The 26494-nt window shown below is 46.4% G+C and overlaps 3 protein-coding genes across 4 annotated transcripts; 2 read left to right on the top strand and 1 right to left on the bottom strand.

Moving 5' to 3' along the window:
* Positions 1-134: 134 nt before the first annotated feature.
* On the bottom strand, positions 135-7904 carry mdh2 (malate dehydrogenase 2, NAD (mitochondrial)). Its single transcript, XM_088906619.1, has 9 exons — positions 7692-7904; positions 4767-4935; positions 4042-4125; positions 3675-3784; positions 3065-3190; positions 1763-1840; positions 1380-1479; positions 965-1116; positions 135-447 (listed from the first exon to the last, which is right to left on the bottom strand). The coding sequence occupies exons 1-9, from the start codon at positions 7752-7754 to the stop codon at positions 316-318; spliced, it is 1014 nt and encodes a 337-aa protein (XP_088762745.1). The 5' UTR covers positions 7755-7904; the 3' UTR covers positions 135-315.
* Positions 7905-8127: 223 nt separating this feature from the next.
* On the top strand, positions 8128-13230 carry styxl1 (serine/threonine/tyrosine interacting-like 1). The gene is made up of 9 exons (XM_088906995.1): positions 8128-8244; positions 8520-8635; positions 8877-8938; positions 10027-10126; positions 10387-10520; positions 11336-11481; positions 11905-12002; positions 12404-12516; positions 13099-13230. The coding sequence occupies exons 2-9, from the start codon at positions 8530-8532 to the stop codon at positions 13228-13230; spliced, it is 891 nt and encodes a 296-aa protein (XP_088763121.1). The 5' UTR covers positions 8128-8244; positions 8520-8529.
* Positions 13231-15191: 1961 nt separating this feature from the next.
* tmem120aa (transmembrane protein 120Aa) lies at positions 15192-25816 on the top strand. 2 transcript variants are annotated; one of them, XM_088906617.1, is made up of 12 exons: positions 15192-15303; positions 17349-17467; positions 17777-17893; positions 18611-18670; positions 20898-20993; positions 21226-21315; positions 21491-21556; positions 22058-22119; positions 23273-23365; positions 23463-23527; positions 23766-23834; positions 24589-25816. In XM_088906617.1, the coding sequence occupies exons 1-12, from the start codon at positions 15226-15228 to the stop codon at positions 24703-24705; spliced, it is 1032 nt and encodes a 343-aa protein (XP_088762743.1). In that variant the 5' UTR covers positions 15192-15225; the 3' UTR covers positions 24706-25816. The 2 variants fall into 2 exon arrangements, with proteins under 2 accessions (XP_088762743.1, XP_088762744.1); XM_088906618.1 differs by lacking the exon at positions 15192-15303 and adding an exon at positions 16195-16316.
* The last annotated feature ends 678 nt before the right edge of the window (positions 25817-26494 follow it).

Raw genomic sequence — 26494 nt, 5'->3', positions numbered from 1 at the left:
GCCTAAAAGGAACAGATATGTTGGGATATGGACTGGAAATTTCTGCAAAACAAAACCACAGACATTTGTCCCAACAGCACACAAAGAGACCGTCAGCGGCGAAACTCAGACTCAAGAGGCACCCCAACACCAGATCAGAAAACATAGGCTGTTTATTGATGATATAACTTATGTTCTTTTTTTTGGACAGTAACAAAGAGCTACACCATGGCAGACAAGGGGAGTAGAATTTCAGTTCTACAAGTGCGTGGCGTCCGTGAAAGTGACTTCATGACATAAATAACGACGAGCTCAGCAGCCTGCAGGCAGGCAGGTTCACTTCATGTTCTTGACAAACTCCTCTCCTTTCTTGATGGAGGCCTTCAGCTCGGCCATCGCCTCCGCCACCAGCTTCTCCTCGAAGGCAGACAGCTTGCCCAGCCCCAGATTCTTCTCAATGCCATTTTTCTGAAGGGAAAAAAGAAATACCACCACATTCTTCACAAACCTGAGCGGGAGAAATGCAGCCATCGCAACCTTGAAAGGAATTCTCCGCCACTCTCTCCCAGCTCTCGCTGGCATTTCCCCAGATAAGGACGTGGAGAAGATACCATGTTCTTGAGAATGGCTGGCCATAATTGCACTGTCCATCCATTTTCTCATCACTTGATCAAATTCAGGGCTGCGGGGGAGCTGGATATCCCAGCAAGCAACGGATGCAAGGCAGGATACACCCTGGATGGGACGCCAGTCCACCACTGAGCAGACACGCTCATACCAGGGACAATTTTATAAGAAACAAATTAACCTATCGGTATATTTTTGGACTGTCGGAGGCAACTGGAGCACCCAGGGGAAACCCACACAAACCCATGAAGAACATGCAGACTCCACACAGACAGCACCCCCAGCCCTGCCCTCGTCACTGCACTATTTCAGCCACAATATCACCTCGCCCTTTATGCACCAAGGAAACGGGACGTACCCCGAGCAGAAGAGGCGTGGAGAAGTAGGGGGACTCCGTCTCCTCCGACCTCACGAAAGAGCATTCCACGACGCCCTCCTTGCCGTTCATGGCGTCCAGCAGGGAGAAGACGAACCTGGCGCCGGCGTAGGCCATGGACAGCGTGGCAGACCCTGTGGCAGGAGGGCACAAAACGATTACGGGGGGGGGTCGAGTGCGTCTTGCACCCGTGAAAAACAATTAATATAGCATCCCACACACGACCGGAACAGACTCCGAAACTCCCGACTGTTATTCAGGACTACAGACTAGTTCCTCGATATCGATTTCCCCTACATAGCAGAAGCGGGCGAGAGATGGTTTAGTTTAAAGCAATGCCAATGGCACCATAAACGCCCGTCGCTCTGCCCTACAGCACACAAGCATCTGAACTCACCAGCTCCCGCCTTCGCCTTCACCACCTCCGTACCGGCCTCCTGAATCCTGAGCGTCAGGGCGGTCAGCTTGTCCTCGGGGAACTCCACCTTGGGCGTGCACTGAAACAAAGAGCCAACAGCGAACATTTAATCAACGAGTCGGCAAGAAAATGACCGTGAGGGAGGAACCGTCTCTGAGGAACAGACAAAACTACATCTCCTCCACCAGCGAGATCAGTCCCAGCAAGGACACAAGCCTTGGATCGGAAGGGAATTATTCCACACTTCAAAACCGTGCTTGCAATCACTCAGCCTTCAAACAAAGGCTTCCCTATGGCCACCCCTGCAGGAGAGCTTCCTGCACAGCAGAGCCACGATCGCCTGGCCCTTCCCAGAAGCCTACCTGAGAGATGAGAGGGATGATGGTCTTTCCTGCATGACCTCCCACCACAGGCACGTTGACCCTTGCTGGGTCTAGGCCCTGCAAGAGAATCATTTACCTCCGTCAGACTCGGACAGCCCTAAATTAAAAATCAGGGGGCAGACGAAACAATATTCCAAACAGCTGTCCACCTAATTTCACCGGCTATTTCCCTGAAGCTCCTGAACCGCAGCACGAGGCCCATCCAGGCATGATCACAGAGGAAAACATTCACTTTAATATGACGAATGAAACACTGTAATGTTTCAGGCTCTTTTGTCAGATGCTGAAGGCAAGTGTTGTGGCACTTGGGTGAGGAAAGGGGCGTGTGCTGCAGTGAGCACAGTGATTGGTCAGGACTGCTTGGATTCCAGGCCTCAGAAAAGGGGGCGTGTGATTGGTTGGTGTGGTTGCCGTGGGTGACAGTATATAGAGTTGCTGATCCCATGTGTGGACCTCAGGTTGGGAGGATGCTGCGATCCCTTGATGGACCTGAAAGCGAGCATCATTCTGTAAGGAGGTCAAATAATAGGGGTGCTGTCACAGACTCCCCCTTTCTGAGCAAACCTCAGTCACCTGGGACCCAGAACCTAGTCGAGGTTAGGCTCAGCCAGTCTGCAACAGAAAGGGGGGAAAAAAATGATGCCGATTTCTTTACAATCCAGTCAGCAGGAGCACAATAAGAACTATATACAGCAAATATTTTAGCTCAGGAGCTAGACCCCTTTTTTTCTTAATTTAATTTCTTGTGCTCCTGCTGGCTGCATCATGAATAAATCAGCATCTCTGTTATCGGTTTTGTTGTGGACTGGCTGCGCCTGCCTTCTGTCAGGTACTGGGCCCAGGTGATTGCTCAGAAAGTGGGCACTTGTGACAGGAGCCCTATTCAACTTTAGAGCCCCTGAGCACGTCCCTCACTCCACCCACACCATCATATACATCGATACAAGAAAGTCTTTACTGCCGTCTGATTTTAGCTACTGTATTGTTTTGCATATGAAGTTGTTTGATTTCATTCTGTATTTTATTTTGCTTAATTTGGGTTGCTATATTGTCATGCACTTTGAGATGATTTTATGAAAAGTGGATCATCAAGTGTTAACATCCTCCTCATCATCATCAAGAGATGTGCTTTGTAGCTGTGAGGACCTGAAACGGGCTTGATTTCTCACGGTCACCCAAGGTAAAGAGGGAGCTTGTCACTGAGGCTGTTTTGTTGTGGACAAAACAGTGGGAAACAGTACACCTCTATATAAATTTCAGGCAGTAGAATGTAATCCTTACTTTCAGCTCTGCCACAAAGGTGTTGGCTCTCACAATGTCCAGCGTCGTCACTCCAAAAACCCTGTTGGGGTTGTAGACTCCGTGCTTCTTGAACACCTCCGAGGTAATGGGAATAGTGGAGTTCACCTACAAAAAACCCTCCATTAGTCTCCATTTGCATTAAAAATTCCATCTGCAAATAACACACCGTCGAAGTTTTTAATTATAAAGAAAAGGATTAGTTTAATATTTAGTGCACTAGAAAATCTACCCCTGCAAGAAACAAGCAAATACTCAGAGGTTCAGATTACCTTTGAGGACTGCAAGAGTGCTCAGGTGTTTGTGGCGTGCTCAATCAAAGTTTTACTTGGTAAAACAAAGGAAATTTGGGTTTGCAAGTATTTACTTTAATTTAATTAATTTAATTTAAGATTTAAAATCACCAAGCCACCTTTGGATTAAACTGTTGGACCCTATCTTGCTTTTCCAATGTTAAAATTTCATTCAGCTGTTTTTTTTTTTTTTTTTTAAGAGAAGAGCCCACTGTGTGGAAAAGGGCTCGACCACCTGGACCTCACCCTAACCCTCGTCAGGGATCACGAGTTGCTCGCAGTGCAGCGGGTGGACTCACGGGATTGGCAATGACGCAGATCATGGCCTCGGGGCAGTGGCGGGCACAGGCGTCGGCCAGGACCGCCACGATCGTGGCGTTAGTGTTGAAGAGATCGTCGCGAGTCATGCCTGGAACACACAGCAAAGGATTTCAGGGGAACCCCTGGACCATCTGCTCGGCTATGCGTGAGGGATTGCATCTAAAAGTTTACAGCACATGAAATTTCACATCTCGCATGGAAGAATCTACAGGAGCCTAGAGCCTGGGCTCCAGGCTGACCGAGAATGGGCGACGACCTCTCGGCACGCTGTCAAGGAGGAGGACGGCGGGACTGCAAGCGCTGTGCGTGAGAAAAGAGCGGACTGCGGCGCACACGTCCACACACCTGGTTTCCTGGGGACCCCTGCAGGTATCACCACAACCTCACTGCCTTTCAGGGCCTCTCCCAGCTGCTCCGGACCCAGGTGCCCTGAGACACAAACAACCGACACTTGAGAAACACTGATCTCCTCTTCCAGCAGCAATTCAGCCCGTACAGACGTGGTGCTTCGGGTATACAGTTAAAATGTCTGCATCTTCTTCCTTTTTTAAAAATCAAAAGAAATGATCACACCGAGCAGCAGCAATTTCAGCTGCACTGCAGAGTTTCTACAGCTGGCTTTTAAGCCAAACAAAAAGATTAATTTCACACAGGTATTAATTTTCATAAACAGCATGTTACAATCATAAACAGCATGTTACAATCATGCAACCACAACCTCTTCTCAACTGCAACCTGAGGGTTTTCTCGTAGTTTGTAAGCAGGGGGTAAAAGGCTGCAACAAATCCAAGAACATCTTGTGCTTAGACGTCACTTTCAGGAACAAGACCCAGCCTTTGAACAGCTCGCACGATGATCTGACAGCACAGCCTCCAAAGACAGAGAGATGCGCTAAATCAGCCAGGGAGCAAGGTGTGATGGGATGCAGCTTTTGAAGTATCAGGAGAGAACACCGGCAGCTGAATGAGCTGGACTCGCAGCTCCACAGGGTCACAGCAGAATACTTTGCAAGGATATTGTTTTACACCTGCTGGCAGTAAGGGAGGCTGGTGAGGAAGGAAGAGCCTCACCAGTGACGTGTGCCCTGGTCTCGATGTGGCTGAGGTCTGCGGCCACTCCGGGGGTGTGGGCAATATCGTACAGGGACAGCTGGCTCACAAGGGGGCTGTTCTTCAGCAGCAGGGAGAGGGGCTGGCCGATGCCCCCCGAGGCACCCAGCACCGACACCTTGGCATTGTTCTGTGAGCGAGAAGAAACAGCACGTGATTACCGATTTTTGGGCATAGCTCTGGATTTTGGTTTGTGCTTGTAACTGTTAATCCTGAGCAAATTCAACCATGTGCTGCTTCATTTCAAATTAAAGACTCCAGAGTTTCCCCAAGCTGCCCAAATATACCAGGCACTACAAAGAGCCTGCACTACTCTGGCACACGTTTTTGTGCCAAAAACTTGAACTGAACTTCCTCCTTTTTCTTCTGCAATACCTTCCCTCTCTCTTGTACGCTGACAGCAGCATCATGGTGATAAAAATGATTAAACCCTGCACCCGGCCCCCTCCCTACTGAGGAGCTGTGGGGTTGGGCAACAGACAGCAGAAAACACATCAGACTTGGACCACAGGAAGCTCACCAAGGTGAGATCAGAATCAGGTGGAAAAAGGGGTTAAGTGTTAATGTATAGCTTCTGATAGAGTGCAATTTGTCCTGATTGAAGAGGCATATTAACAGAAAACCTGGCTGTATGTTGGTGCAGTGGTTAACCCTGCTGCCTCACAGTGCTGGGGCCCTAGGTTTAATTCTAGGGGCGCTGTCTGTGTGCAGTTTGTATGTTCTCTCCATGTTCACATGGGTTTCCTCCCACAGTCCGAACACATACTGGTAGGTTTATTGCCTAGTGCCCATGTCTTGTTGGGATGGCTTCCCATATGACCATTAACACAAAACCAAGGTTTACCCACAAACACACACCCACCCCTGCGAGTGAAGACTGTACAAGCCAGAGGGAGAAAAGGTCACAGGTCTAATACTGTCGGGGCGAGAGAGGCCATTAATCAGGGACAAAGACCAGCAGCGTCCATGCCAGCGAGAGAGAGTTTTAAACAGTTCCTAATTCGTCTCAGAAACCTCTTCTGATCCGATCCCCAAGAAAGAACAACTAACACTCGGGGCCTCCAGCCTCACCCACAGCCAACCCCGTCAGTGGCCACAGGTCTAGGAGTTTGGTAAAGGACTTGCAACTGTACATTCAGACGAACCTATGTAACCTGCAGTGGATAAAAACAGCGCTTTCCTACGAGCCAAAATGCCCCAATAAAATGGAAAGGAAGTAGAGCAGGGGGAACTATACAAACGTTACACCACTCAAAGATCCTATTGCTTACACCATAAACAGCTTTGTGCAACAATGTTTCCCGAGTACAGTACTTGATTTGTCATTTTTATCCACTGTTGTAGGAATAAATTAGCCAACACTGGGGCTGTAAAAAATGACTGTACATTCAACAGGATATGTTGCAATAAAGAAATGAAACAAGAATGAAGATAAAAACAAAACTACATCTCTTTAAGGGGAAAAACTCATTCAAGCCTGGCAAGAAAAAGATGTCTGGAAATCGATTAAGCTCATTTTAGCAGAATGGTGTAGAGCCAGTAAAAACAGAGCTATATTTGGTGGGGAGTTCTGATAAAAGCATTCAAGAATACACTAGCACTGACAACCTGGTTTATTCTCCATTTGGGGGTTATTGGAACAGTATTATTTCAAACATCATACAGAATAAATTTGAAAAAATGTTCAGTTTCTTCCTTTTGCCAAAAAGAGAACAGTAGATGGTTTGACTACAGTTGACATCTCGGATACCTAGTTTTTGTTTTGTGCAGAAAAGTGCATTAGTCTTTTTCATATATATTTGACCATCATGAAAGAATTTGTACTAAAAAAGTAACTGAATCCTGGCCTTAAAGAGACTGACTTTCTGAAAAGCTCACAGTGAAGCTACAGGCCGAATCTCAATGTCACCTCCAAAGCCAAGCACACAGCTCTGCCGGTACAGTCCCCTTAGTGCGGTGCTTCTGCGTTAGAGTGAAGTCCGGTTCTTGACATTTGAATACAGTATCGATCAACCAGAGGAACCTGCTTCTCCACGGGCGTGCGCGTGTGACGTCACAAGACGGAGTTCGTGCATCAACAGCAGGCGCTGCGAAACACGTGGAGCACCTGACAGGGCTGGAGCCGGTCAGTCCAAAAACTGGGAAAAACCCTCAGCATCTTATTCAGTCCCATGCAATTCTAAATAAGTAATACGTTTAAGTAAAATTAAACTCGAGCAACCCCCCCAAAAAACATGCATAATCTACAGCTACAGCGGGGACCTTGCGAATGACGCACCTAGACTACAAACTATCTCAGCCAGTGAAAACAAGACATATAGGGTTTCAAAGCCTCTGCGCCATGGCCTACAAATAAATCCGAAACGGACTGGGTTACCGGCACCTATCACAAGACACCTCCGTTAACGCTTCCGACCTCGGATTAAGACACAGGAAATGGTGCTGCAGTCTCCAGCTGAACAAAGACGGGGGGGAAATGAGACTGCGTTGTGATGGCCGTGCAGAACAGGCCACAAGGCAGCCTAGCTCCTTAAGAAAGAACAGCGCGACCTTCCAGGGCTGTATCTGTGTACGCGGCTCAAGTCCGTATTTCCCAAAGGGAATACAATGTTAGTGGCCAGATAAAAACCGGCCAACTCGCCCGTCCCCAACTTTTAAAGCCATCCGTGATGCACTTCCAGGACCACCGCACTGACACAACCCCACTGACACGCAGCCCTGAACTAACAAGGGTTGCCAAAGGCATAATAATAAAAAAAACTTAAGAGTACAGGGCAAGCGCCTAAACTCCTCTCAGAGGGCACGCCAAGCGCTGCGCTCTCCTGCTCGCTGACCTCATCAGCCTTGGCATTCTTAAAACTTTTCGCAACAGTGCTGCTATTTTACCTGCGATGAAGTGGAGAGACCCCGGGCGATGTTTAGTGCTGGTCTTGCAACGCGGGAAAACATAGCTCGATAAGACTTGACGTTAATTCACAACCAGAAAAACGTTGAATTTGGGTGTCTCTCTGCTTACAGTGACTCCAACGTCCTCTACCACGGCAGCCTGGCAAGACAGAGCTACTCGCGGAACTACCAACCTTGCCTATCCCTGCCCTCCCCTTTCACTTAAGCCTTTTCTCTGATTGGACAAATTACAAACATCTCAAACACTGATTGGACAGTATATCCGTTCATCACTTTTGACTTGTTGCGCTCGACCGGGTGCCTGCTGATTGGTTGGATTGGAGAACGCTAGCTTCTGATTGGCTCAGAATCATTTTGTTACCCTCTGCACATGACATGAGTCAATAAACCTCACTCCCGCAACAGCTATTTCCGCTTGGTAACAAAAAAGCGTCACAGCAACGACGTTTCTTAGCTCTTGCTAATAATACTGTTAAACTTGGTTTTCAGTCACGACACTGCGAGAAACAAGTCACCCAGGAAAAAACAAAACGTAACCCGTTGCAAATTTTAAATATAAATTAGAACGGTTAGCGGGATTTGAAAAATAAAAATATGTTTAAAGATATTTTCTTTCTAATATTCGATCAGTAAAATATAGGCATACTGTATGTAAAATGCCATTTCCGGAAAATAACTGTTCGGGAACATAAATAAATGATGATATTGCAATTTTAAAATAGCAGACAAATTAGTAAAACTCTTATCGTTTATTTGCTTGCGTGTTTCCAATTTCAACGTTAAAAATCGTGTCTTTCTGTGTTTTAGACCTTCGGTGATGGCAGGTCTGGTTCTCTGTGAACCTACGGATCTGTACAACATCCTGAATCAATATACTACTAGAGTCTCCAAACTGTCCGAATCCAATTACCTCTGCCTCATTGGTAAGTATATATCACTTGACATGCAAAATCATCTAACTGCGACTAATCAAATATTTAGACATGATTGGAACAGTGTCCATAATCCAAATGAATGTTACTCTGCTCTTGGACATAGGTTTCAGGGGTCATTCACTGTGACGCTGGACAGATTACAGCCGCTGTCCAGTCAGAACATGCCTCAGTGGTCTAACAATCAAAGAGCACAACTGTTGTGACTGTTTTCTTGTGGTCTGTTTCCTAGACGCACGCACAAAAGCCGAGTACGACGAGAGTCACGTCTTCACCGCCAAACGAGCGAAACGGGTGAGTTTTCTTCCCTCTACCGCTGATAAAACCAAAGCCGGCTTTCAGCCGCACCGGAAATCATGATGCATGGTCACCGTGATTGTGAACTGCGGCGAAGGTCAGCTCTGGTCAGTCCTAGTTACTGACCAGTCCACTAGAGTGTCCGAAAGAGCTGTTATAGAGCAGGGCGTGGCTCGGGGTAGCACTGCCTTCTGTGAAATTATTGAGAAGGAATGACTGTCCGATTAAAATACAAAATAATCAGATTCAAGCCTAGATGCAAAGTAAGTGTGTGCTGTTTACTATTGGATTCTGTGTTTTCGTTCTGTATTTTATTTAGTCTCTAAGTTCAATTTCTACAAAGGAATTTCCCGAGACTTCGAGAATTAGCGATATATCCGTTGTCTTTCGTGTTCTCATTTCAGAAGAGACCACCAATTGTAAATCAAAGCCTTATTTCACCAGCCTCATAAAAGTGTACGGATAGTACCAGAATTATCTGTGCCACAATCCCCAATGTACCCTACTGATATTTCATATATTTATTATTTTAGCAGGTCAGATGGTAAAATATGCGTACCTTTGCAGTTCATTGCAAACCTATTGTTTCTACATTCTACAACTGACACTTGAGGTATTTTGTTATCCTTCTACTTTAGGAAAGATTAATTTTTACACTAGCCTGAGCAAAACCTTTTTGAACAACAGCACGTTTTACAAATATTTACTTTACAAGCACAGCACCAAAGCCGGATTGGAGTTTCTTGAAATCTTTAAAAAGATTACTTTAAAAAACACAGCAGTTCAGCTGCTGCCCACTAGAGGGCAGTACGAGACTGTGTAAACAACAAGCAGCACCATCGACTTCTCCGCCGTTGAACACCAACATTAGTACAGGATGAGAGTTGCGGGGTGGCCCAGGTGATCTTTCAGTTTTATTCTGTACCTGCCCGGACTCATCTGCATTTAACTGTAACTTGGATGTAATGGCTCATCCCAGGCAGAATGTCTGAAGCCAGAATCTCAAAATTACAACCTGCAAATTAATAGGAAAAGGCTCTGTGGGAAGGGTGACGGTGTATTGAAGTTTCTTTTTCCTTCTCCAGGACGAGAACGGAGAATTTGTGATTCCTGCCTGTGTAGAGGTGGAGTGCATGAAGTACTGCATCGTGTATGATGGCAACACAAGTTCCGTACATGGTTATGGTGAGCTGCCAACACAGTGGCATCCTTCCTCTCTACAGTAGCTTTCACCTGTTGTAGCCACCCTGGGTTCCACCTTCGCCAGTCTCTTCCGCGGTTTACTAAAATCATCAGGTACTCTGTGGATGTGCTAAGAAATAATTTTCAAGTTTTATTTATATGCATTAAAGTCTTTCATTTTAGGAGCACTTTTAAAACTCCTGTCCTGTCGCAAAGTGGATTGTTAGCTATTCACTGACTGATGGCAGGGAGTTTCTCTTCAGGCCCGGCCATCGAGTGCGCTGAAGTCCTAGCGCTGTCCACTCGGCATCCAGTTCAGATCCTGAAAGGCGGCTACGAAGACTTTTCTGCCTCCTACCCTTTTCTTAGGACGCAGAAGATCCTGTACACTCCCCAGGTGACGTCCTGCAGCCATCACACTCAGGGGGAGGGGGCTTCACAACCTTCTGCTCCAAAATAATCGTTTACTTTCTGACAGAAAACCTTTTTTTTCTGTACGTGATTCAGACTGAAAGTTCAAAGGTTCAAATTCAGCAAGCAAGAATGGAAGAGAAAATAGATCTGTTTTAATTTGAGCGCAGTTTGGTTAAAAATGTGCCAGATGTTATTAAAGTCATAGTAAATGTTCATCTGGAGCACGAAGCTTTCAGAGTTTCAGCTGACAGTTAATAGGTTTTGACTTTTCATGTTGATAAGAATTTGGCTTGTAAAGTAGAGTAAGTGTAGTTAACCGTTTTGTTTAAATTAATTCTGTCTCCTGTTACTTATGTGCTCAGTCTGATCAGAAGTTGAGATTCTTTTTGAAAAAGGGAAGTGGGTATAATGAGCATCACAGCTATGATATTAGTTTTAAGGGTGAAGAACATTTTTAATCATTTCTAAACATTACCATGTTTTGGAATGTTAATCAGGTTGAAATAAGCATGTTAATATAACCTCTTTAGATTTCAATGTCTGTGTTCTGTTTTTTTTTTGTGTGCTATGAAAAGATCAGAAAGTTCCAAATCTAATAATTAAACATAATCTGTTGTGATGTTTGCACCTACATATTAGAGAGTCTGAGCAGGAAGGAGGGGGAAAGGCTTGGAGTGGTACTATCATTTCCAGTTATCATTCACAGAGTTTTCAAACACCTCTTAACAAATTCCAATTTGTTAACAATTTACAACTGAGGCTATGTTCTTTTTTTCCCATTGCTGTGCTACGATGCAGGAATTAGAAAACCTGACGCTGTATCCCGTAGAGATCCTGTCTGGTCAGCTGTACATGGCGAACCTGAGGCAGGCCTCTGATCGTCAGATTCACAAAGACCTCAAAATAAAGGCCCTGGTGAATGCTTCACAAGACAGCAGCCACGTGTGAGTGAGTCTGCACAATTCTGCCTTATTCACTTGACTGAATACAAGGTATACATGAATTTAAAGACTTCTGCATAGCATGCTGTAGATTAACATACAGTAGGGTAGGATACCCAGAAAAAGTAAGAAGTATCTTAGGGTCAGGAAAACAATATTATTTTTTAGAACTTTAATATAATAAGTATAAGTCATACCTGCATGCCCTTAAAAACCCAAAATCTGGGCTGTGTCTTCTTGTGTTTGCCTGGGCCAAGAGCCAGGTGTGACTCAGCAAGAGTAAACTTTTCAGAGGGCATGGTTGTGTAACGTTTTACTTCCTGTCTTGAGTTACTTCACCGCTGAGTGCTGTATGTTCCAATCAGACCCCTGTTGGTACAATCCTGCTTTAAAGTGATGCATTCTTCTGCATTCTCTCTGCACCAGGTTTAAAGGAAGCGACTGTGAGGTCTTTGACATTCCTGTTGCAGATTCTGTGGAGGCAGACCTCTCTGGTTATTTCCAAAATGTGTGCATGTTTATAGGTTAGTATAAAACAATGTGTAAAATAACATATCACTGTCTAGGCACTCCCAACCTAGAGGCATGTGATGTTATAATGAATCGACTAATTTGAAGTTGGTCTCTGCCAACACTTAAATCTTAAGGTCTGTAGGTGGTGATAAAAATGTTTTTCTGCTTTGATCTGAAAACCTGATTCACAGTTAGGGCTGTGACCTGCTGGTGATGCCCTTTATTTTATCACGACTTCAGCCTGCATTTCTTTTCTTTTATTTTAGTTAATCAGAAACCATAGTGCAGTGAGCTAGGAAACATGCCTCATGATAGGTTTGTTTAAAATTATGGGATGTTTTGAGATGCTTCCTGAACTCATGTTGGTAAGTGGAATGCCTACCCACTGATGGTTTTTCTGTTGTTTTCCGAGAATCCCATCTCAGGGCACAGGGCTCAGTTCTGGTCTTCTCAAGGCTTGGTATAAGCCGTTGCAGTGCTGTGACAATGGCATTCCTTGTTCATCATCTGAAAGCCACACTGAAGGCAAGCACAGTGCTTTTTTATCTCTAATTTCAAGGGCAGATTATCTGTCTCCATTAGCGAAAAAAGCAGAGTACTATGAAAAGCAGTTGAATGTCATGACATTTTGCTTTGTCTGCATTATTTTTAATGTAAATGTTCTTTCTTAGCATTTTATTAAACTTAGAAATCCACAAGAGAAGATTCTAGGCTTTTCTGCTCACAATATAGGTGTGTTCTCACGACTTTGCAAAGTCGTGTCAGTCACAGTTTTGCAAAGCTTTTTGTCAAACCCTTCTGCAGTAGCAGTGCAACACCCTGTGTTCCTCTCCTGTGGTTTAGAAAGCAGTCAAAAAGACTCTCTGGTACACACATGCAGCCCATTCTGTGCTCTGATGACTGGTAAATGATCGCAGCAGACTTACAGTATAGAAGTTTTAACAATCAGGATGCCATCAATGAAACTGAAAACTGCTATTGTAACAGTTGAAAAATCTCACATTGACATTGTTGTCATTATTCAGCAATCACACTACAGGTTTAAAGTTAAAATTGTTGTTAAAATTTCACTCTTTACCTGTGTGATTTCTGTATTCTTATTTTTAGGAGTCGTGGGCACATGTGCTGAAATGCAAGACGAATGCAAGACCAAATCGCAGGTTTGTGCAGCAGCTTTCAGACTGGGAGCTGCGTGTCCTGGGTGAGAGGGCCACAGACATTGCAGAGCCACTCTACTGAAGGGCTACACAGGCTGACCCATTCTGACTGGGCCTTTGAGCCCTGGAATAGGCCATGACCCTTTTCTGCAGCCTTCACCGTAAAACTAAAAACAAGATGATGAAATATACACTTCTGTTTTTAATTTCACTGTGCAACGGTTGACCATTTGATTATTGGAATTAGTTAAATGTATTGATTATTGTCTATGCATTTAATTATTTCACACAAAATAAAATTATACCTGTACATACATTGTAATTTGTTTTGTGTTATTAAAAATAGGTATATGCTGATGTTGTGCATGGTGGTGGAGTACACACATGCCTGTTTTATTATGAAAACCTGTGTCTATATAATACACCCCTTCTAAAAAAATGTGAATGTACTGTATTGTTTTGAGCACTGGACCACATGAGTTGGATGGGGATGTGTAGCGTGATACATGTCTAATAATATTTTGGGGAATAAGGATGGAGTTCTGCAGTTGGTAAACTCTTATCACATTAAAAGGGTATGAAAAAACGTTGTGAATAAACTGAATTAAAATGACAGCTTGTTTTATGTGAATTCCAGGTATTGTCTATAAACAGATTTTTTTTCTATAATGAAATGGTATATACATTTCTTCCTCTTTATTTATCAAAATAAATATTGAGGGCTGGTGCATCCACTCTGCTAGAGTTGTAGTAAGGTTTAGTGCAGTAGTAAGATCTGAAGACCTAAGCTATCCGTTACAGACACAGGGAGAGCTGACTTTAAGGGAGGAACACCTTTATATTAATAGTTCTTTTGCCAAATAAATTATTTGCCTTTGTCTCCATAGTTAAACAATGAAAGAGCATTAACATCTAACATGGATATCCCAGAACCCCAGCATTACAGCTGAGCCCATAGGAATGCTTCCCTTAAGAACTGTGGTAATGAACATTTTGACATCCTAATGAAACAGTTAACTTGAAAAGAGTTTTTGTTGTTAACAGATATATTTTGCACTTTTGAGGGAGAGAATCCTGCAGGTTTGGAGGTCTCTTTCAATCATCAACATCAAGCTAATGATCACTGTCTATATCATTAATTACAGAGTTTAAGATAAGAAAACACCAGAAAAAGACTGATACTCCATCCCTACAGCTGGAGTGTGCACACCTGAATATACTGTATTTGAATATGTCTGATTTTGGGGGGGTGTCTATTTTGTTATGGAATGTCTTGTTTTAACGTTTCACTGACCAAATAAACTTTTCGATACTCGTATCGTTCGTGAAGTGTGCATGGATACCCCTGTGGGATCCAACACAGAGAAACAGGAATCCCAGGGATCCATAAGGAAATTACCTCCCAAATCCAAGATTTCTTGGGTTTCTACCAACAGGCAGCGGAAAGTCTTTTTCTGACATTTTGTATGCAATGTGCTAGTAGCGACCATGACCGCGTCGAGTTAAGTGCCAACATCTGATTCGTTTTAAACTACGGGCTTCCCAAATGACAGTGAATCGCTGCTCTTCCTCAAGTTACGGTTTTCACTTTCTCCTTCCACTAAACGTGGGAGAGGTGCGCGCACGATCAGTGTGACGTCGCACGATCAATTTGACGTCACACTCCAGGGGGCTTCCTATTGGGCGGAGCGGTCCTGTCTGAACCAATCAGCGCACAGGGCGGGGCCGCAGTCTGGCGTACCCGGCTTCTCTTTGAAAGGAAACCTTTCACAAAGCCCGGCAACACAGGGGCCCGTTGTGACTCAGCGCTCAGCGCAGACACAGATAAACCCCCCCCGAGCAAGATTCTTCCCTGAGTAAAAGCAGCAGCAGGGTCAGATCCCACAGCGCCGCTCGCTCGCCGGCTCGCGGGGACGCCGAGCCGCCATTGGTGCGCACGTGGAGCTCCAGCGCGCGGTCGCCCCGCCCCCGCTTTCCGATTGGCCGGAGGGGCGCAGGGGGCGGGGCCCCGGGGCGACAGCGCTGTCAATGCGCTTTAAGACCAGCTCAGAGCAGCCTGGGCTTTTTTACTTCAAACATGGCACTCCGCCCCACTACGTTCGGCGACTGTCTCCAAGAATGGGAGGATCTGGAGAAAGATTATCAGCAGGTCCAGGTGAAACATCTTCCCCTGTCTCTTTTTTTCCGTGCTGTCGGTCGCCTGCGCCTTCTGTGCCGGTAAAAGACAGGAGGCTGATGTTTTGGACGTGTTGCGCTTGAACGCCGAGATGCAGCAAGTTTTCGTAAATATTATGACAGTACAGCTAAAGACGGCCTGGCAACCAGTTGCATGGTGTTCTGATGTGAGCCGAACGTGTGAACAATTCAATAAGACATACCGTTGTTTGCAGTTTTCTTAGTTCAGGTTGTCCACAGACAGGCTTATACCGAGACAATGCTTTCTTGACCCGGAATCACCGCTGTTGGTCTACGACTGACTCCTTTTTTGTACTGTGGGCTGAGGATGGAGCCGCCTGCGATGGGCTTGTAAATCGATATCCTGGAGGAATCGGGGATATTGAGCGGAAGCCATGCTGACGTCAATCAGAGACGAACACGTTAGGAAATATTCGTCCTTTTTCAAAATTATTGTACATTGTTACGCAATGTAGGCCAAGCCTTTCGTAGTAACTATGAGGATCTTTGCGAAATGTCACGGTTGGGACAAGCCCTATATGTGGAGAACAGTTTGAGTCTTGTGTGTGAAAATCTCTAGTTGTTAACAGTACTCGCGCATTTATAACCCTTAAACAAATAAAGCAACACTGCGGGCAGTGAGCGCAGGCGGAGTATTGCTCTAAAAAGGCTTGGTGCTTTGTAATCTGGAGTCTCGGCACAGAACACACCGGCAACAGCGCCCTGAGACTGAGCTGCCACTCAGCTTTTACGGCACTGAACTTTAGCCCAGAATGCGCGGTGAATCGCAGTACAATAGAAACCTTTGCCCTCCTAACAGAAAATAAAGCGAAATTCACCGTGCAACTTTAACATGATCGAGCTCTGCCGACATCGATCAAATCAGAGCAAATTGATCACAGGTGCCTGTCGGAGAAACATCACTTCTGCCAAGTTTCCCGAGACGGGGTCCTGTGCTCTCTTCAGCACAGTGGCGCTGTGATGCAAAATACGGTAAAGGCAACGTATGACAGCCAAGTTAATTTGTCGAACTTGAGTTATTTCTGTTCCTGATTGTGCTTGTTTATAACGTGCCTCGGTATCAATAAGACGAGCGACTGCAAGCGCGCGCCAGCGTAGGGACCTGCGCGCGCGGGGCCGGGAAGGCGGTGACGTCACAGGCCCGAGGCCGGGTCCGAGCTCCTTGTTCTGGAAAAGCTGAAAAGGTCTTTGATTGACGAAGGTGTTTAATCTTTGAAAAAACAAACAACGTTTCAGTTCAAATGTTAATGCACAAACGCCTAGGCTACAGTCTCGTTACAAGAAGCACGTTTTCCAGAAGACAGTGTAAATTGCACAGAGAGCTTTGAGTTACACTGCTGTGTACGTGGAATATCTTTTCCCGTGTGCCTCTCACGACCCTACTTTTAAATTTAAACACAGTTATCTGAATATTTAATTGAACACATTTGCATTAGTATATTGGTATTGTATCATTTGTTTTACTGATATCAGCAACTGTCACCTCCAAAAAACAGTGTGTTGTGTAAGAAGGAAAGGATATTGTTCATACTGTATCGCACACAAGAGTGGAGCACTAGCACAAATGTTTCTGCAGGTTTTCATACTGCACGTTGTGCTTCTAGTTAGGATTATTTATTGCTGTCTCCAGCACCTGCATCCCTCTGGATGCTGGAGGGCTGGTGTCTTCTATCGTCTCTTCCGCCTGAGCTGTGGGTTACTTACCTGGTCTAATTATTTTATGAACTGCATTGTTGTTAATACTTCTAGCCAGGCCTGAAGGCAACTGTACTCTTACTGAAGTGCCTTTTTTCATCAATTAACGATAACAAAGTTAATGGTTTAATTGACTGTACAGTTTTACCACAAAATCAGAAAACCAGAAGCAATCCGGGAACTGAGTTTGACACCCCTGCTCTAGATGTCCAGCAAAGTTGAGCTTTTTCTATTGTTGCTCACTTGCCTCTTGATGAGGGGGGTGGGATGGCTGTGCTGACCCGTGCCCTCTGTCCGCCCGACCTGCAGGAGACGCACCGCCTGTACAAGCAGAAGCTGGACGAGCTGACTAAGCTGCAGGCCAGCTGCTCGGCCTCCATCGCCCGGCAGAGGAAGAGGCTGAAGGAGCTGTCCCAGGGGCTGAGCGAGTAGGTATTGACCGGAGCTCGTGCCCGCGCTGGGCTGTCCTTCTGCGTCTCCGCCACAGGGCGGCAGTGCTCCTTCAGTACCCTGGACATTGCTCATTCAAACCCCATTAAACCATGAGCTAACGGCATAGATAAGCCATTTCCCCACCGCTGCAGAGTATACAGTATATACAAGATGATTTTGATAGGTAAGGACATTATAATAATTTAAGAATGATTCCTCACAGGGAACACGCTGGAGCTCGCGCTGTCCTCCTGCTGATCGTGGGCTCTCTCTCTCCTGTGCTCGGCTCTTCCTGTCTGTCTCAGATGCAGGGCCGGGGTGCTTCCCGAGGAGGCCAGTGTCATGGATGGGATCAAGGCGCTCATTAAGGAACGACCAGGCATCTTCTTTGAAATGGAGGCCTTCCTTCCGAAGAAGAACGGGTAAAGACCTTGACCTCGCTGGAGTTTCTGTTCCGGATGACCCCTTTATCTGCTTCCCCTCTTGGCTCCTGTGCCTTTCTGCTGTCTAGCGCCATGTGTTTTTTTATATGGCCATCCATCTGTCCATCTTCTAACCACTTTATAGAGTTCAGGGTTTGCGGGGGAGCCGGAGCCTAACCCAGCAAGCAAGGGACACACGGCAGGCTACACTCTGGATGGGACATACTCACGCCAGGGCTAAACTTCCCAGCAGCCAATTAACCTACCGGCTAAGGTGGAGGAGCATGTGATAGCTTCATCCGCTAATTTAAGGGAGAGCTAGAGGTTCAAGCCCAGAGTGGATCCGAACCAGGACCCCAGGCCTAACACCCCTGTTCTTATAAACCCTGCCACTGGATCTTTAATGACCAAAGAGGCAGGACCTCAGTTTAGCATCTCGTCCTAATTATGGCACCTCCTACAGCAGAGTGTCACCAGTCACCACACTCCAGACGTGGTGTAGTAATTCTTGTCCAGAGGGAAGATCGCCACCTATTGGTCCACCAACAGTACTGACAGCAGCAACCTGGCTTTTCTCCGAGGTCTCCCACTCCAGTCCTGACCAGCCCCGGCCCTGCTGAGACCTGACGACGTCAGGCTACCAGGTGGTAATGCTGCTGTTAGACTAACAGCTTTCTTCCGAAAGATGCAAACCAGTGTTTCTCTCTGTCTCTCCAGATTGTACCTCAGTCTCGTCCTCGGGAACGTGAATGTCACTCTGCTCAGCAAGCAGGCAAAGTAAGTGCTCGTCTATCTTCTTCATGTGCAGCGTGCTTCGAGGGTCTTTATTGAAACACGATCTGGTCGCGATTTCCCAAATCCAAGGGCGTCAGCATGGCTTGAGATGCAACATAAAAGACCCGTTTAATTGATCAGCCTCAATTAGGGTACTGGGTAGAAGTTTGATCACCTCATTTAAAGAAATATCTTACTGTCCAAACATCCGTTTTCTATCCACTTCTCCCAATTCAGGCTCGCAGGGGAGCGTTTTATTACAGTTTTAATGATAATAAACTTTATTTTAAAGCACCTTTAAAAGTGGCTTCTCAAAGCACTTCACAGTAAGAAAAAAAGTTCGCAATGAGAGCAGATGTTTCTAGAGGCGGGTTCCTTTTTTGACCAAAGTGATTATATTTACATAATTATATAATTGATTATATTTACACTATTAAAATAGAACTGTTCATTCTCTAGTCCTGTTCCTCTAAAGCCACGAGATGTAGTCTACATCTCTTCCTAGCTGAGCAGCCAGGTAGTGATTTAATTGCATCTGGTGACTTAATTGGTACTTTTTACCAAAGTTCAGTGAAAATAGCAGTTCAGATATTGACCACTAGAGGGAAGTACAACCCCACTTTCAACAACCAGATGCACCGTGGTATTTCTCAGATAACGACATCAATATTCGTGTGCTTAATTATTACAAAGAGGAGCTCTTTCTGCCCATCCTGTTTGTTTGGTAGTTAAGTAGCAAAGGGGATCTAAAATGTTGATAGATATTTCTTGATGGACGGGGACACCTTACTGTAAACAGGCACCGTCCTTCGGATGAGACATAAAACCGAGGTCCTGACTCTCCGTGGTCATTAAAAATCCCAGGGCGTTTCTCAAGAACTGTAGGGGTGTAACCTCAGTGTCCTGGCCAAATTTCCCGTTGGCATTTACTAATCATGGCCTCCTAATAACCCCCCTCTCTGAACTGGCTTCATCACTCTGCTCTCCTCCCCACTGAGAGGTGGTGTGTGGGGAGAGGACAGGTGCATCATCCATCCAGGTTGGGGCTGCACACTGGTGGTGTGAGGGAATCACCATTATCTCTAAAGTTTTTTGAATGGACTATCCAGAAAAGTGCTATATAAGTGTAAGGAATTGTGACCCATACTGAGCACATTATACTCTTTGGGAAAGCTTGAGCTCTCCAGTATAAATGAATTCCACCCTTGCTGTATTCAAGTGTTCTGTTTTTTATTGCTTCCCCATGCTGTTGTGGTTTAATGGTTTAATTGCTGGCCTCTTTGTTCTTCCCTTGCTGCTACGTCTTTGTTTTGCCACTCCACGTTTTTGTTTTTCATCTGCAAATTGAACTAGCATGTGAACGATATCAGTTTTTAATCCGTGTTCATGACCTTTGATGCTGCATTTCTTTTAGTTTGAGAATTTTCATTATATGGAATTCTATTATATTTCCAGAAAGCATTTGATAAAAGTCAGATGCTTAAAAAAGTCCTTGTTTGCTTGAAGAATTCTAGTTAAGTTAAACATGGCACAGTGGTTAACAGTGCTGCTTCGCAGAGCTGGGGCCCTGGGTTCGATTTCCGGGCTGCTGTCTGCACGGAGTTTGTATGTTCTCTCTGTGTTCATGTGGGTTCCCTCCCACAGTCCAAAGACATGCCGGTAAATTAATTGGCTTCCGGAAAAGTTGGCCCTGGTGTGAGTGCGTCTGTGTTTGTGTCTCTATGTGCCCTGTGAGGGACTGGCTGCCTGTCCAGGGTGTACCCTACCTCCTGCACATTGCTTGTTTGTTCTGGTGTAGGCTCTGGCTCCCCCGCGACCCTGAATTGGATGAAGTGGTTAAAAAACACATGGAAAAAACGCTCCTCTGTACATCACACAAAGACATACCCGAAACCAGCCCAACATCAACTACCGCCATGCCCGTTTCATACCAATTTAGTCTAAACCCCTCTGAAAATGTGGCTCTGAGCCCTTCACCAATTATCTAATGAGTCAATTAATGCGCCACATATGGGTCTGAAGCATTTCTATATTACTTTACAGTTGAATATGATGCTATTCATGCTAAAGTACATTAAGGATATACTATTATATATGTACTACTATATACTACTGGGGTAGAAAGCAGACAGGACTTGCAGGGACAATGGGGATCCCCGATGGTGTGATGGATTTCGATAGCGAGAGTCACTGCTGTGCGCTAAGGCTGCACTGTCTGCTCTCCCACCAGGTTTGCCTATAAGGACGAGTACGAGAAGTTTAAGCTGTGCCTCACCATCCTCCTGCTGCTGTTCTCCTTTACCTGCCGGTTTCTGGTCAGCAACAGGTACGGGACTGACCGCTGCGGGGTTCTGGGCTCCGGTCTGCAGGGGGTGGGCAGGAGACGCCGCTGTAGGTGTTCCGGCTCTGGGCATCGCCTTCTGCAGGGCCTGTGCAAACATGCAGCCTGCAGATACACTGGAGCTCAGTGCCGATGTACAGCCTCCCTGTAGCCATGAGCGGGTTTTGCCTTTGTCTGCGGACGCCTGAGGTTTTCTTCTGTGTGCGTTTCCTTGCAGGGCGGTAGATTCTCTTTTCAACTTCCTGCTGGTGTGGTATTACTGCACGCTCACCATCCGAGAGAGCATCCTCATCAACAATGGGTCCCGGTCAGTGTCCTGCGTGCCGCTGGTTTGAGCTTCCGGTAAAACCCAGGGATTAAAAAAAAAATTGGTTTGAAGTAAAATCGCTGAGCGGTTGTCATTCTACACCGCCTTGCCCCTCTCCACCGTCCGTGGGCTGTGACTCTGGGCTCTGTGCCTGTTGCACCTTTTGTCCCGGCAGGATCAAGGGCTGGTGGGTGTTCCATCACTACGTGTCCACCTTCCTCTCGGGAGTCATGCTGACCTGGTGAGTCCCTCCTCAGCGAGACACACCAGCGGCCCATCTGCAGCAGCCTGCTCCGGTGCACCCATCCGTAAGGGAGAGCAGAGCTTTACACAGAGGGCGGTGGGAGTGTGGAGCAAACTGCTCAGCCACTCTGTTGAAACTGATACCCTGGTTGCTTTCGGGAACTGGTTGGACAGATTCCTCCGTTCAGTCACCTGAGCTCAGATGGGCCGGATGCCCTGCTCTCGTTTGCAGTCTTCCTTTTTGTTCTTCCTTTCCCTACTTATCAGCCTCTCGTCTTGTGTGCTCTAGCCATACAAGAGGGGCTTTGAAGGACAGTTTCTGAAAAATAATGAAATGTTCTGATGAATTGCATCAATAACTCAGTTTTATACATTAGTACACAGCCGCAGTGTCTGCCATTCTTGTGAATTTCACTGGTTAATTTCCATGTCGTAATCCACACTGAAGCGGCCTCCAGCTGCCTGTCCGCCTTGCTGACGTGTCTTTCCTATCCGCCAGGCCTGATGGGAAGCTGTACCAGATGTTCAGGAACCAGTTCCTCGCCTACTCCCTGTACCAGAGTAAGTCGAGAGCTCGCCTGTGTTGGACAGACGAACAGCAGCCTGGGGTGGTTAAGCTGCCTGTCTTCGACTGATCTTTTTCTGCAGAGTTTTTTTTTCAGGTGTAGTGACTTTACTCTGCTGTGTGAGTTGTTCAGTGGTCCTCTGTGTCAGTGATCAGTGTCAAGTGACGACAGGATGATAACTTTGTCAGGAAAAACGACCTGAGTTGCTATGATACGTCAGAATGAATGCAGCTCCTCCATTGTGTATACTGCTTGTTGAAATGATCCTGCAGATCCTGGGATCAGGGATTTTTTGGAGGTTGTGTTCAGGTGATGTGATTTTGCTTAACGCAGCCTAAGCTGCAGGCTTCACCTCCTCCGTACTGCACAGCGCAGAAGCGTGGGTAAGGGGGGGCGCTGTCTTATACACACACACATATAGGGACAATTGAGAGATGCAGATTAACCCACCCAGCGTGTCTCTGGAAGGAGGAAGAAAAGCAGAGCGCTTGGAGAGAATCCACACTCATAACATGCAAGCTTCACACAGAAGGCTCTCCAGTTTAGAATCGAACCCGGGACCCGAAAGCTGCAAAGCATCAAAAACTCGCTCTTTCAGTTGTCAGTGTAGATCTGGGTGACACTCCCTGAACGATGAGCACACTTATTTCTAAATAAGTTTGGTATTTCTGAAGTCTTCTGTGCAGGAGTGTGTTATTAGATGAGAAAGGGAAAAGTCTGATCTAGCCTAATGGGGACACACCGGTGATCTAGAAGGGAGGTATAAGGTGATTCTCCTTGCCTAAGGGAACAGGCTTTGTGGGGAAGAGTAAAGTCCATTTGCTGCCCATCGCTCCTCCATGTTATCTCATCCAAACTAAAGGGAAATAATGTCCTGTGTGCTTGCCAGTGATTACACAGCAAAATTAACTTCCAGCTGTCTCATAAAACCCTTAACAGCAGACCCCCAGAGCACATCTCTAAAATAAAAAGGACTCTCCTCAGCTGGAATCATGAGTGGAGAGCATCTCTCCTCTCATCTCTTCCCCCTCCTTTGTTCTCAGAGACTCTTTTCCCGGCAGCATGGATACGCAATCCACAGCCCTTTAATTACGACAGACATAAAATCTGCAGTGACAGCGGTGTCCTGTTCTGTGTTTGCGTTGCAGGCCTCGTGCAGTTTCTGCAGTACTACTACCAGAGCGGCTGCCTCTACCGGCTCAGGGCGCTGGGAGAGAGGCACAACATGGACCTGACTGTGGGTAAGCGCGGGGTTCCGGGGAAAGCCCAAGTAAAACAGAAGCTCCAAGTGGAGGAGACCTTGTCCTGAGAAAGCGTGTCCCTGCTCGTCTCTTTCAGAGGGGTTTCAGTCTTGGATGTGGAGAGGGCTGACCTTCCTGCTCCCTTTCCTGTTCTTTGGTCATGTAAGTGCGAGGTGTGAAGCCGTGTGAGAATATGAGGCCTGTCACCTTCTGTTGGGGCGCCAAGAATTGCAGTGCAATTGTGGGTTAGTTGGTTCATTAATCATTAAAATCAAGTTTAAAAAAAACTATTCTTTTTCTTACACTCACCCATTTCGAAATGATTTTGAGCCCCACGACTGCACTGTCAAACGCCCGAGTTCCCTGCAAGTTCCACCAGCTGTTGTCTTCCGTGTTGCAGTTCTGGCAGCTGTACAACGGACTCTGCCTGTTCCGGATGGCCCAGCTCCCAGAGTGCCGAGAGTGGCAGGTTGGTGTTTATGTGCCTTGGGAATTTCGGTCAGGGTTCCGAAGCGGAGCAGAGCCCTGTAGTCCTGAGCTTATGGGTTTGAGTCTGATGCCCTTAGCAGACTGCGATGAGGATTGTCCACGCACTGGCGTGCAGTTGGCCCAGCAGGGTTTGGGGCAGGTAAGACAGGTGACAGGAAAGGGGAGGCTCATCTTTAAGGCGCAAAGCCGTTTCCTGTCCCCAGGGCGGAGAGATGCCCGGGTCCGTGCTGTGGGTGCTCTTGTATCCGAACTGCAGCAGCACGGCCGGACTCTCCTCTTCACGACCTGCTCCATTCATCCCCTTCATCGTCTGTGAGCTCCTGCTCTCGTAATGGGGTTCATTTTGGCATCTGTCCCTGCCTTCCTCTTGTTCTTTCCTGGAAAATAAAAACTAAATGCGAATCCATAATTCTTCAGTTAAAAAGTTCGATTTTAGGAAAAGGCACATTTTCTCTTCTGTGTTGGTGGGGTTCGGCGTGATCGCAGAAATAATTTGAGACTAACACCAGGTCGGTGCCGTAAGAGTTCAGTACTGGCAGCACAGGGTCCAGTTAGCATCTCAGTGGCTCCACAGACCAACTCGGAGGGTGGATGTGGTCAGTGAACCCTACTGGGTTTGTCAGTATGACTGGACATACGCACAGCATGTAATAGACCAGTCTGCTTTTTTTAATGCTTTGCTTTCCTGACCCATCCTCAGTCTCTCTTTCCCTCTCCACTGTCTCCTTCCTCAGGTGCTTATGTGCAGCCTTACCTTCCTGGTCCTCTTCCTGGGGAACTTCTGCACCACGCTGGGAGTCGTCTACCAGAAGCTCCAGAACAAGAACCAGGGAAGAGCTAAGAGGCTGTGAAAGCAGTAGAAGGAGATGAAATAAACACTCCAGCACACCCGTCCTGCTCCAGCTCCTGTCTCTCTCCGTGCCCCTCTGCTGCTCCATCCGATTCAGTGTGGTCTTCTGGTCTCAGTGCAGGTCCTGGGGCCAGTGGATAAGTACTAACAGCTCAATATTGGTCTCCATCTGAAAGACAGCCTAGCGGATCATCTCATTGTGAGGACTTGGACTTCATAGCGTTTGTGCATAGGCTGCATTGCGATCCTGCTGTTGTGCAAGTTTCACCTCCAAAAGCTGTTTAAGTGTGCCTCGTTTTTAATTGTAAAAAAATGCAGTTCCGTGCCTGACTGTAAGAATTGTAGAGCAATACACTAGGAAGTGTTGTAAAAGAGTGTCCAGGCCTACATGTGAAAGCTAGGAGCAAAAGGAAAGAACAACCAAAATATGAACCACAGTGATGCTTTTTAGATCAACTGATTCAAACAAAACGATCCCACTGGGCTTGTATCCTGGGCTGGGTTTGTGTGCGCGTGGTTGCTGGGGTTCACCAAGAGCTATATCCATACTATAGAAAGAAAAACTGCAGAACGGGGGTAAAGCTCTCTCCTCTGCTGATGCTGATCTGTGGAAGACTGGGGTAAAGCTGGCTTTTTTAAATGATGCTGTACAAGCTTTACTGCAACCCTTCTTCTTCGCTCTCTGGATTTTCTGTCTCTGAGGGTTATCGGTGGAATTACAGTACAGGGTATCCTCAGAGCCAGTGGATACTGCTTTACTCTCGCTTAATAAAAAAACAGGCTCGTTGATGGACTCCAGCAATGATACACCTTTGGTCACCTTTGATTGCTTGTGATATTTCAAAGTGGTTTTGGGAGTAAGTGGTACATGTCTTACAGTCTCAAAGCAAAGCCTGTACACTTGTTCTACGATTGTGTTAATGCACCATCATTCCATTGCATGTGGTGGGGTTGCTGTTGTTGTTGTAATCAACTCCTCAGTCTTGTACAGACAGTAGTTTTCTTACATTGATCCCAGACCAGGAGCAGCTGCTTTGTAAAGATCAATGACACTCCACTACTGCAGTTATTCCTTCACCAGTTTATTTCCCAATAAAAGGGATAAAAAGTAACATGGGTCCCTGCTTCCATAGTATTTTCCAGGGCTGTTGGTTCTCAATGCAGTAGATGCTCTATATTGGGATGTTCCCCTTCCTAGCAGATCTGTTAGTACCCTTGTACTGTTGCTGCTCGTGAGCTGTAGTATGCAAGAGCCACTCAAAGAAGTTCACTAGATAAAGGGAGCATGCAAGAACATGCAAACTCCATGCAGATAGCACCCCAGGTCCTGAATTCAACCCAATGCTAACCACCATGTCACCGTGCTGCCAGAATCCCTCAAGCACCAAGACATAGGTTCTCAGCCCATCTCTAACACCTCAGGCTTTGACTGAGAGCTAGGCCTGAGCACCGTATTGCGTTTCATTGCACACAAATCACCGTTCCTTTCCACTTTCCAGCCACCCAGCTCCAGCAGCCCAAGCCTTTCCAGTTCAGAGCAGCCCTCTCAGATGTGTACGGCCATGGCAACAAGCTGCCGGCGGAGAGCAGGCCGGCCCGGCGGACACGCGGAGCTCCAGGGAATCTCTCATCCTCAATTAGAGGGGGGGAAAAAGTGCTGGCTGTTGAAAATGGAGAGAGAGAGAGACACTTGAGATTCTTCACATGAGCTTGTTCTGCCCATAGACTTCACAGCCAACTTAGCAAAGGACTAGAAATCTCTTTCCCGGGCTGTGTGAACCAGGTCAGTG

This window comes from Atractosteus spatula, chromosome 27 (genome assembly GCF_055471065.1).
Source record: "Atractosteus spatula isolate fAtrSpa1 chromosome 27, fAtrSpa1.hap1, whole genome shotgun sequence".
Lineage (NCBI taxonomy): Eukaryota > Metazoa > Chordata > Actinopteri > Semionotiformes > Lepisosteidae > Atractosteus > Atractosteus spatula.
Note: the sequence above shows the minus strand (reverse complement) of the source record. Positions and strands in the feature narration are given on the sequence as shown.

Coding starts and splice junctions, on each gene's coding strand:
- mdh2 (XM_088906619.1), bottom strand. CDS start 7,754: ATGTTTTCCCGCGTTGCAAGACCAGCACTAAACATCGCCCGGGGTCTC. Junction 3,785..4,041: donor AGGGGTCCCCAGGAAACCAG/GTGTGTGGACGT, acceptor TGTGTGTTCCAG/GCATGACTCGCGACGATCTC. Junction 1,117..1,379: donor GAAGGCGAAGGCGGGAGCTG/GTGAGTTCAGAT, acceptor CTCCTGCCACAG/GGTCTGCCACGCTGTCCATG.
- styxl1 (XM_088906995.1), top strand. CDS start 8,530: ATGGCAGGTCTGGTTCTCTGTGAACCTACGGATCTGTACAACATCCTG. Junction 11,482..11,904: donor TCACAAGACAGCAGCCACGT/GTGAGTGAGTCT, acceptor TCTCTGCACCAG/GTTTAAAGGAAGCGACTGTG. Junction 12,517..13,098: donor ATCTGAAAGCCACACTGAAG/GCAAGCACAGTG, acceptor TCTTATTTTTAG/GAGTCGTGGGCACATGTGCT.
- tmem120aa (XM_088906617.1), top strand. CDS start 15,226: ATGGCACTCCGCCCCACTACGTTCGGCGACTGTCTCCAAGAATGGGAG. Junction 20,994..21,225: donor CGGTTTCTGGTCAGCAACAG/GTACGGGACTGA, acceptor GTTTCCTTGCAG/GGCGGTAGATTCTCTTTTCA. Junction 23,835..24,588: donor CAGAGTGCCGAGAGTGGCAG/GTTGGTGTTTAT, acceptor CTCCTTCCTCAG/GTGCTTATGTGCAGCCTTAC.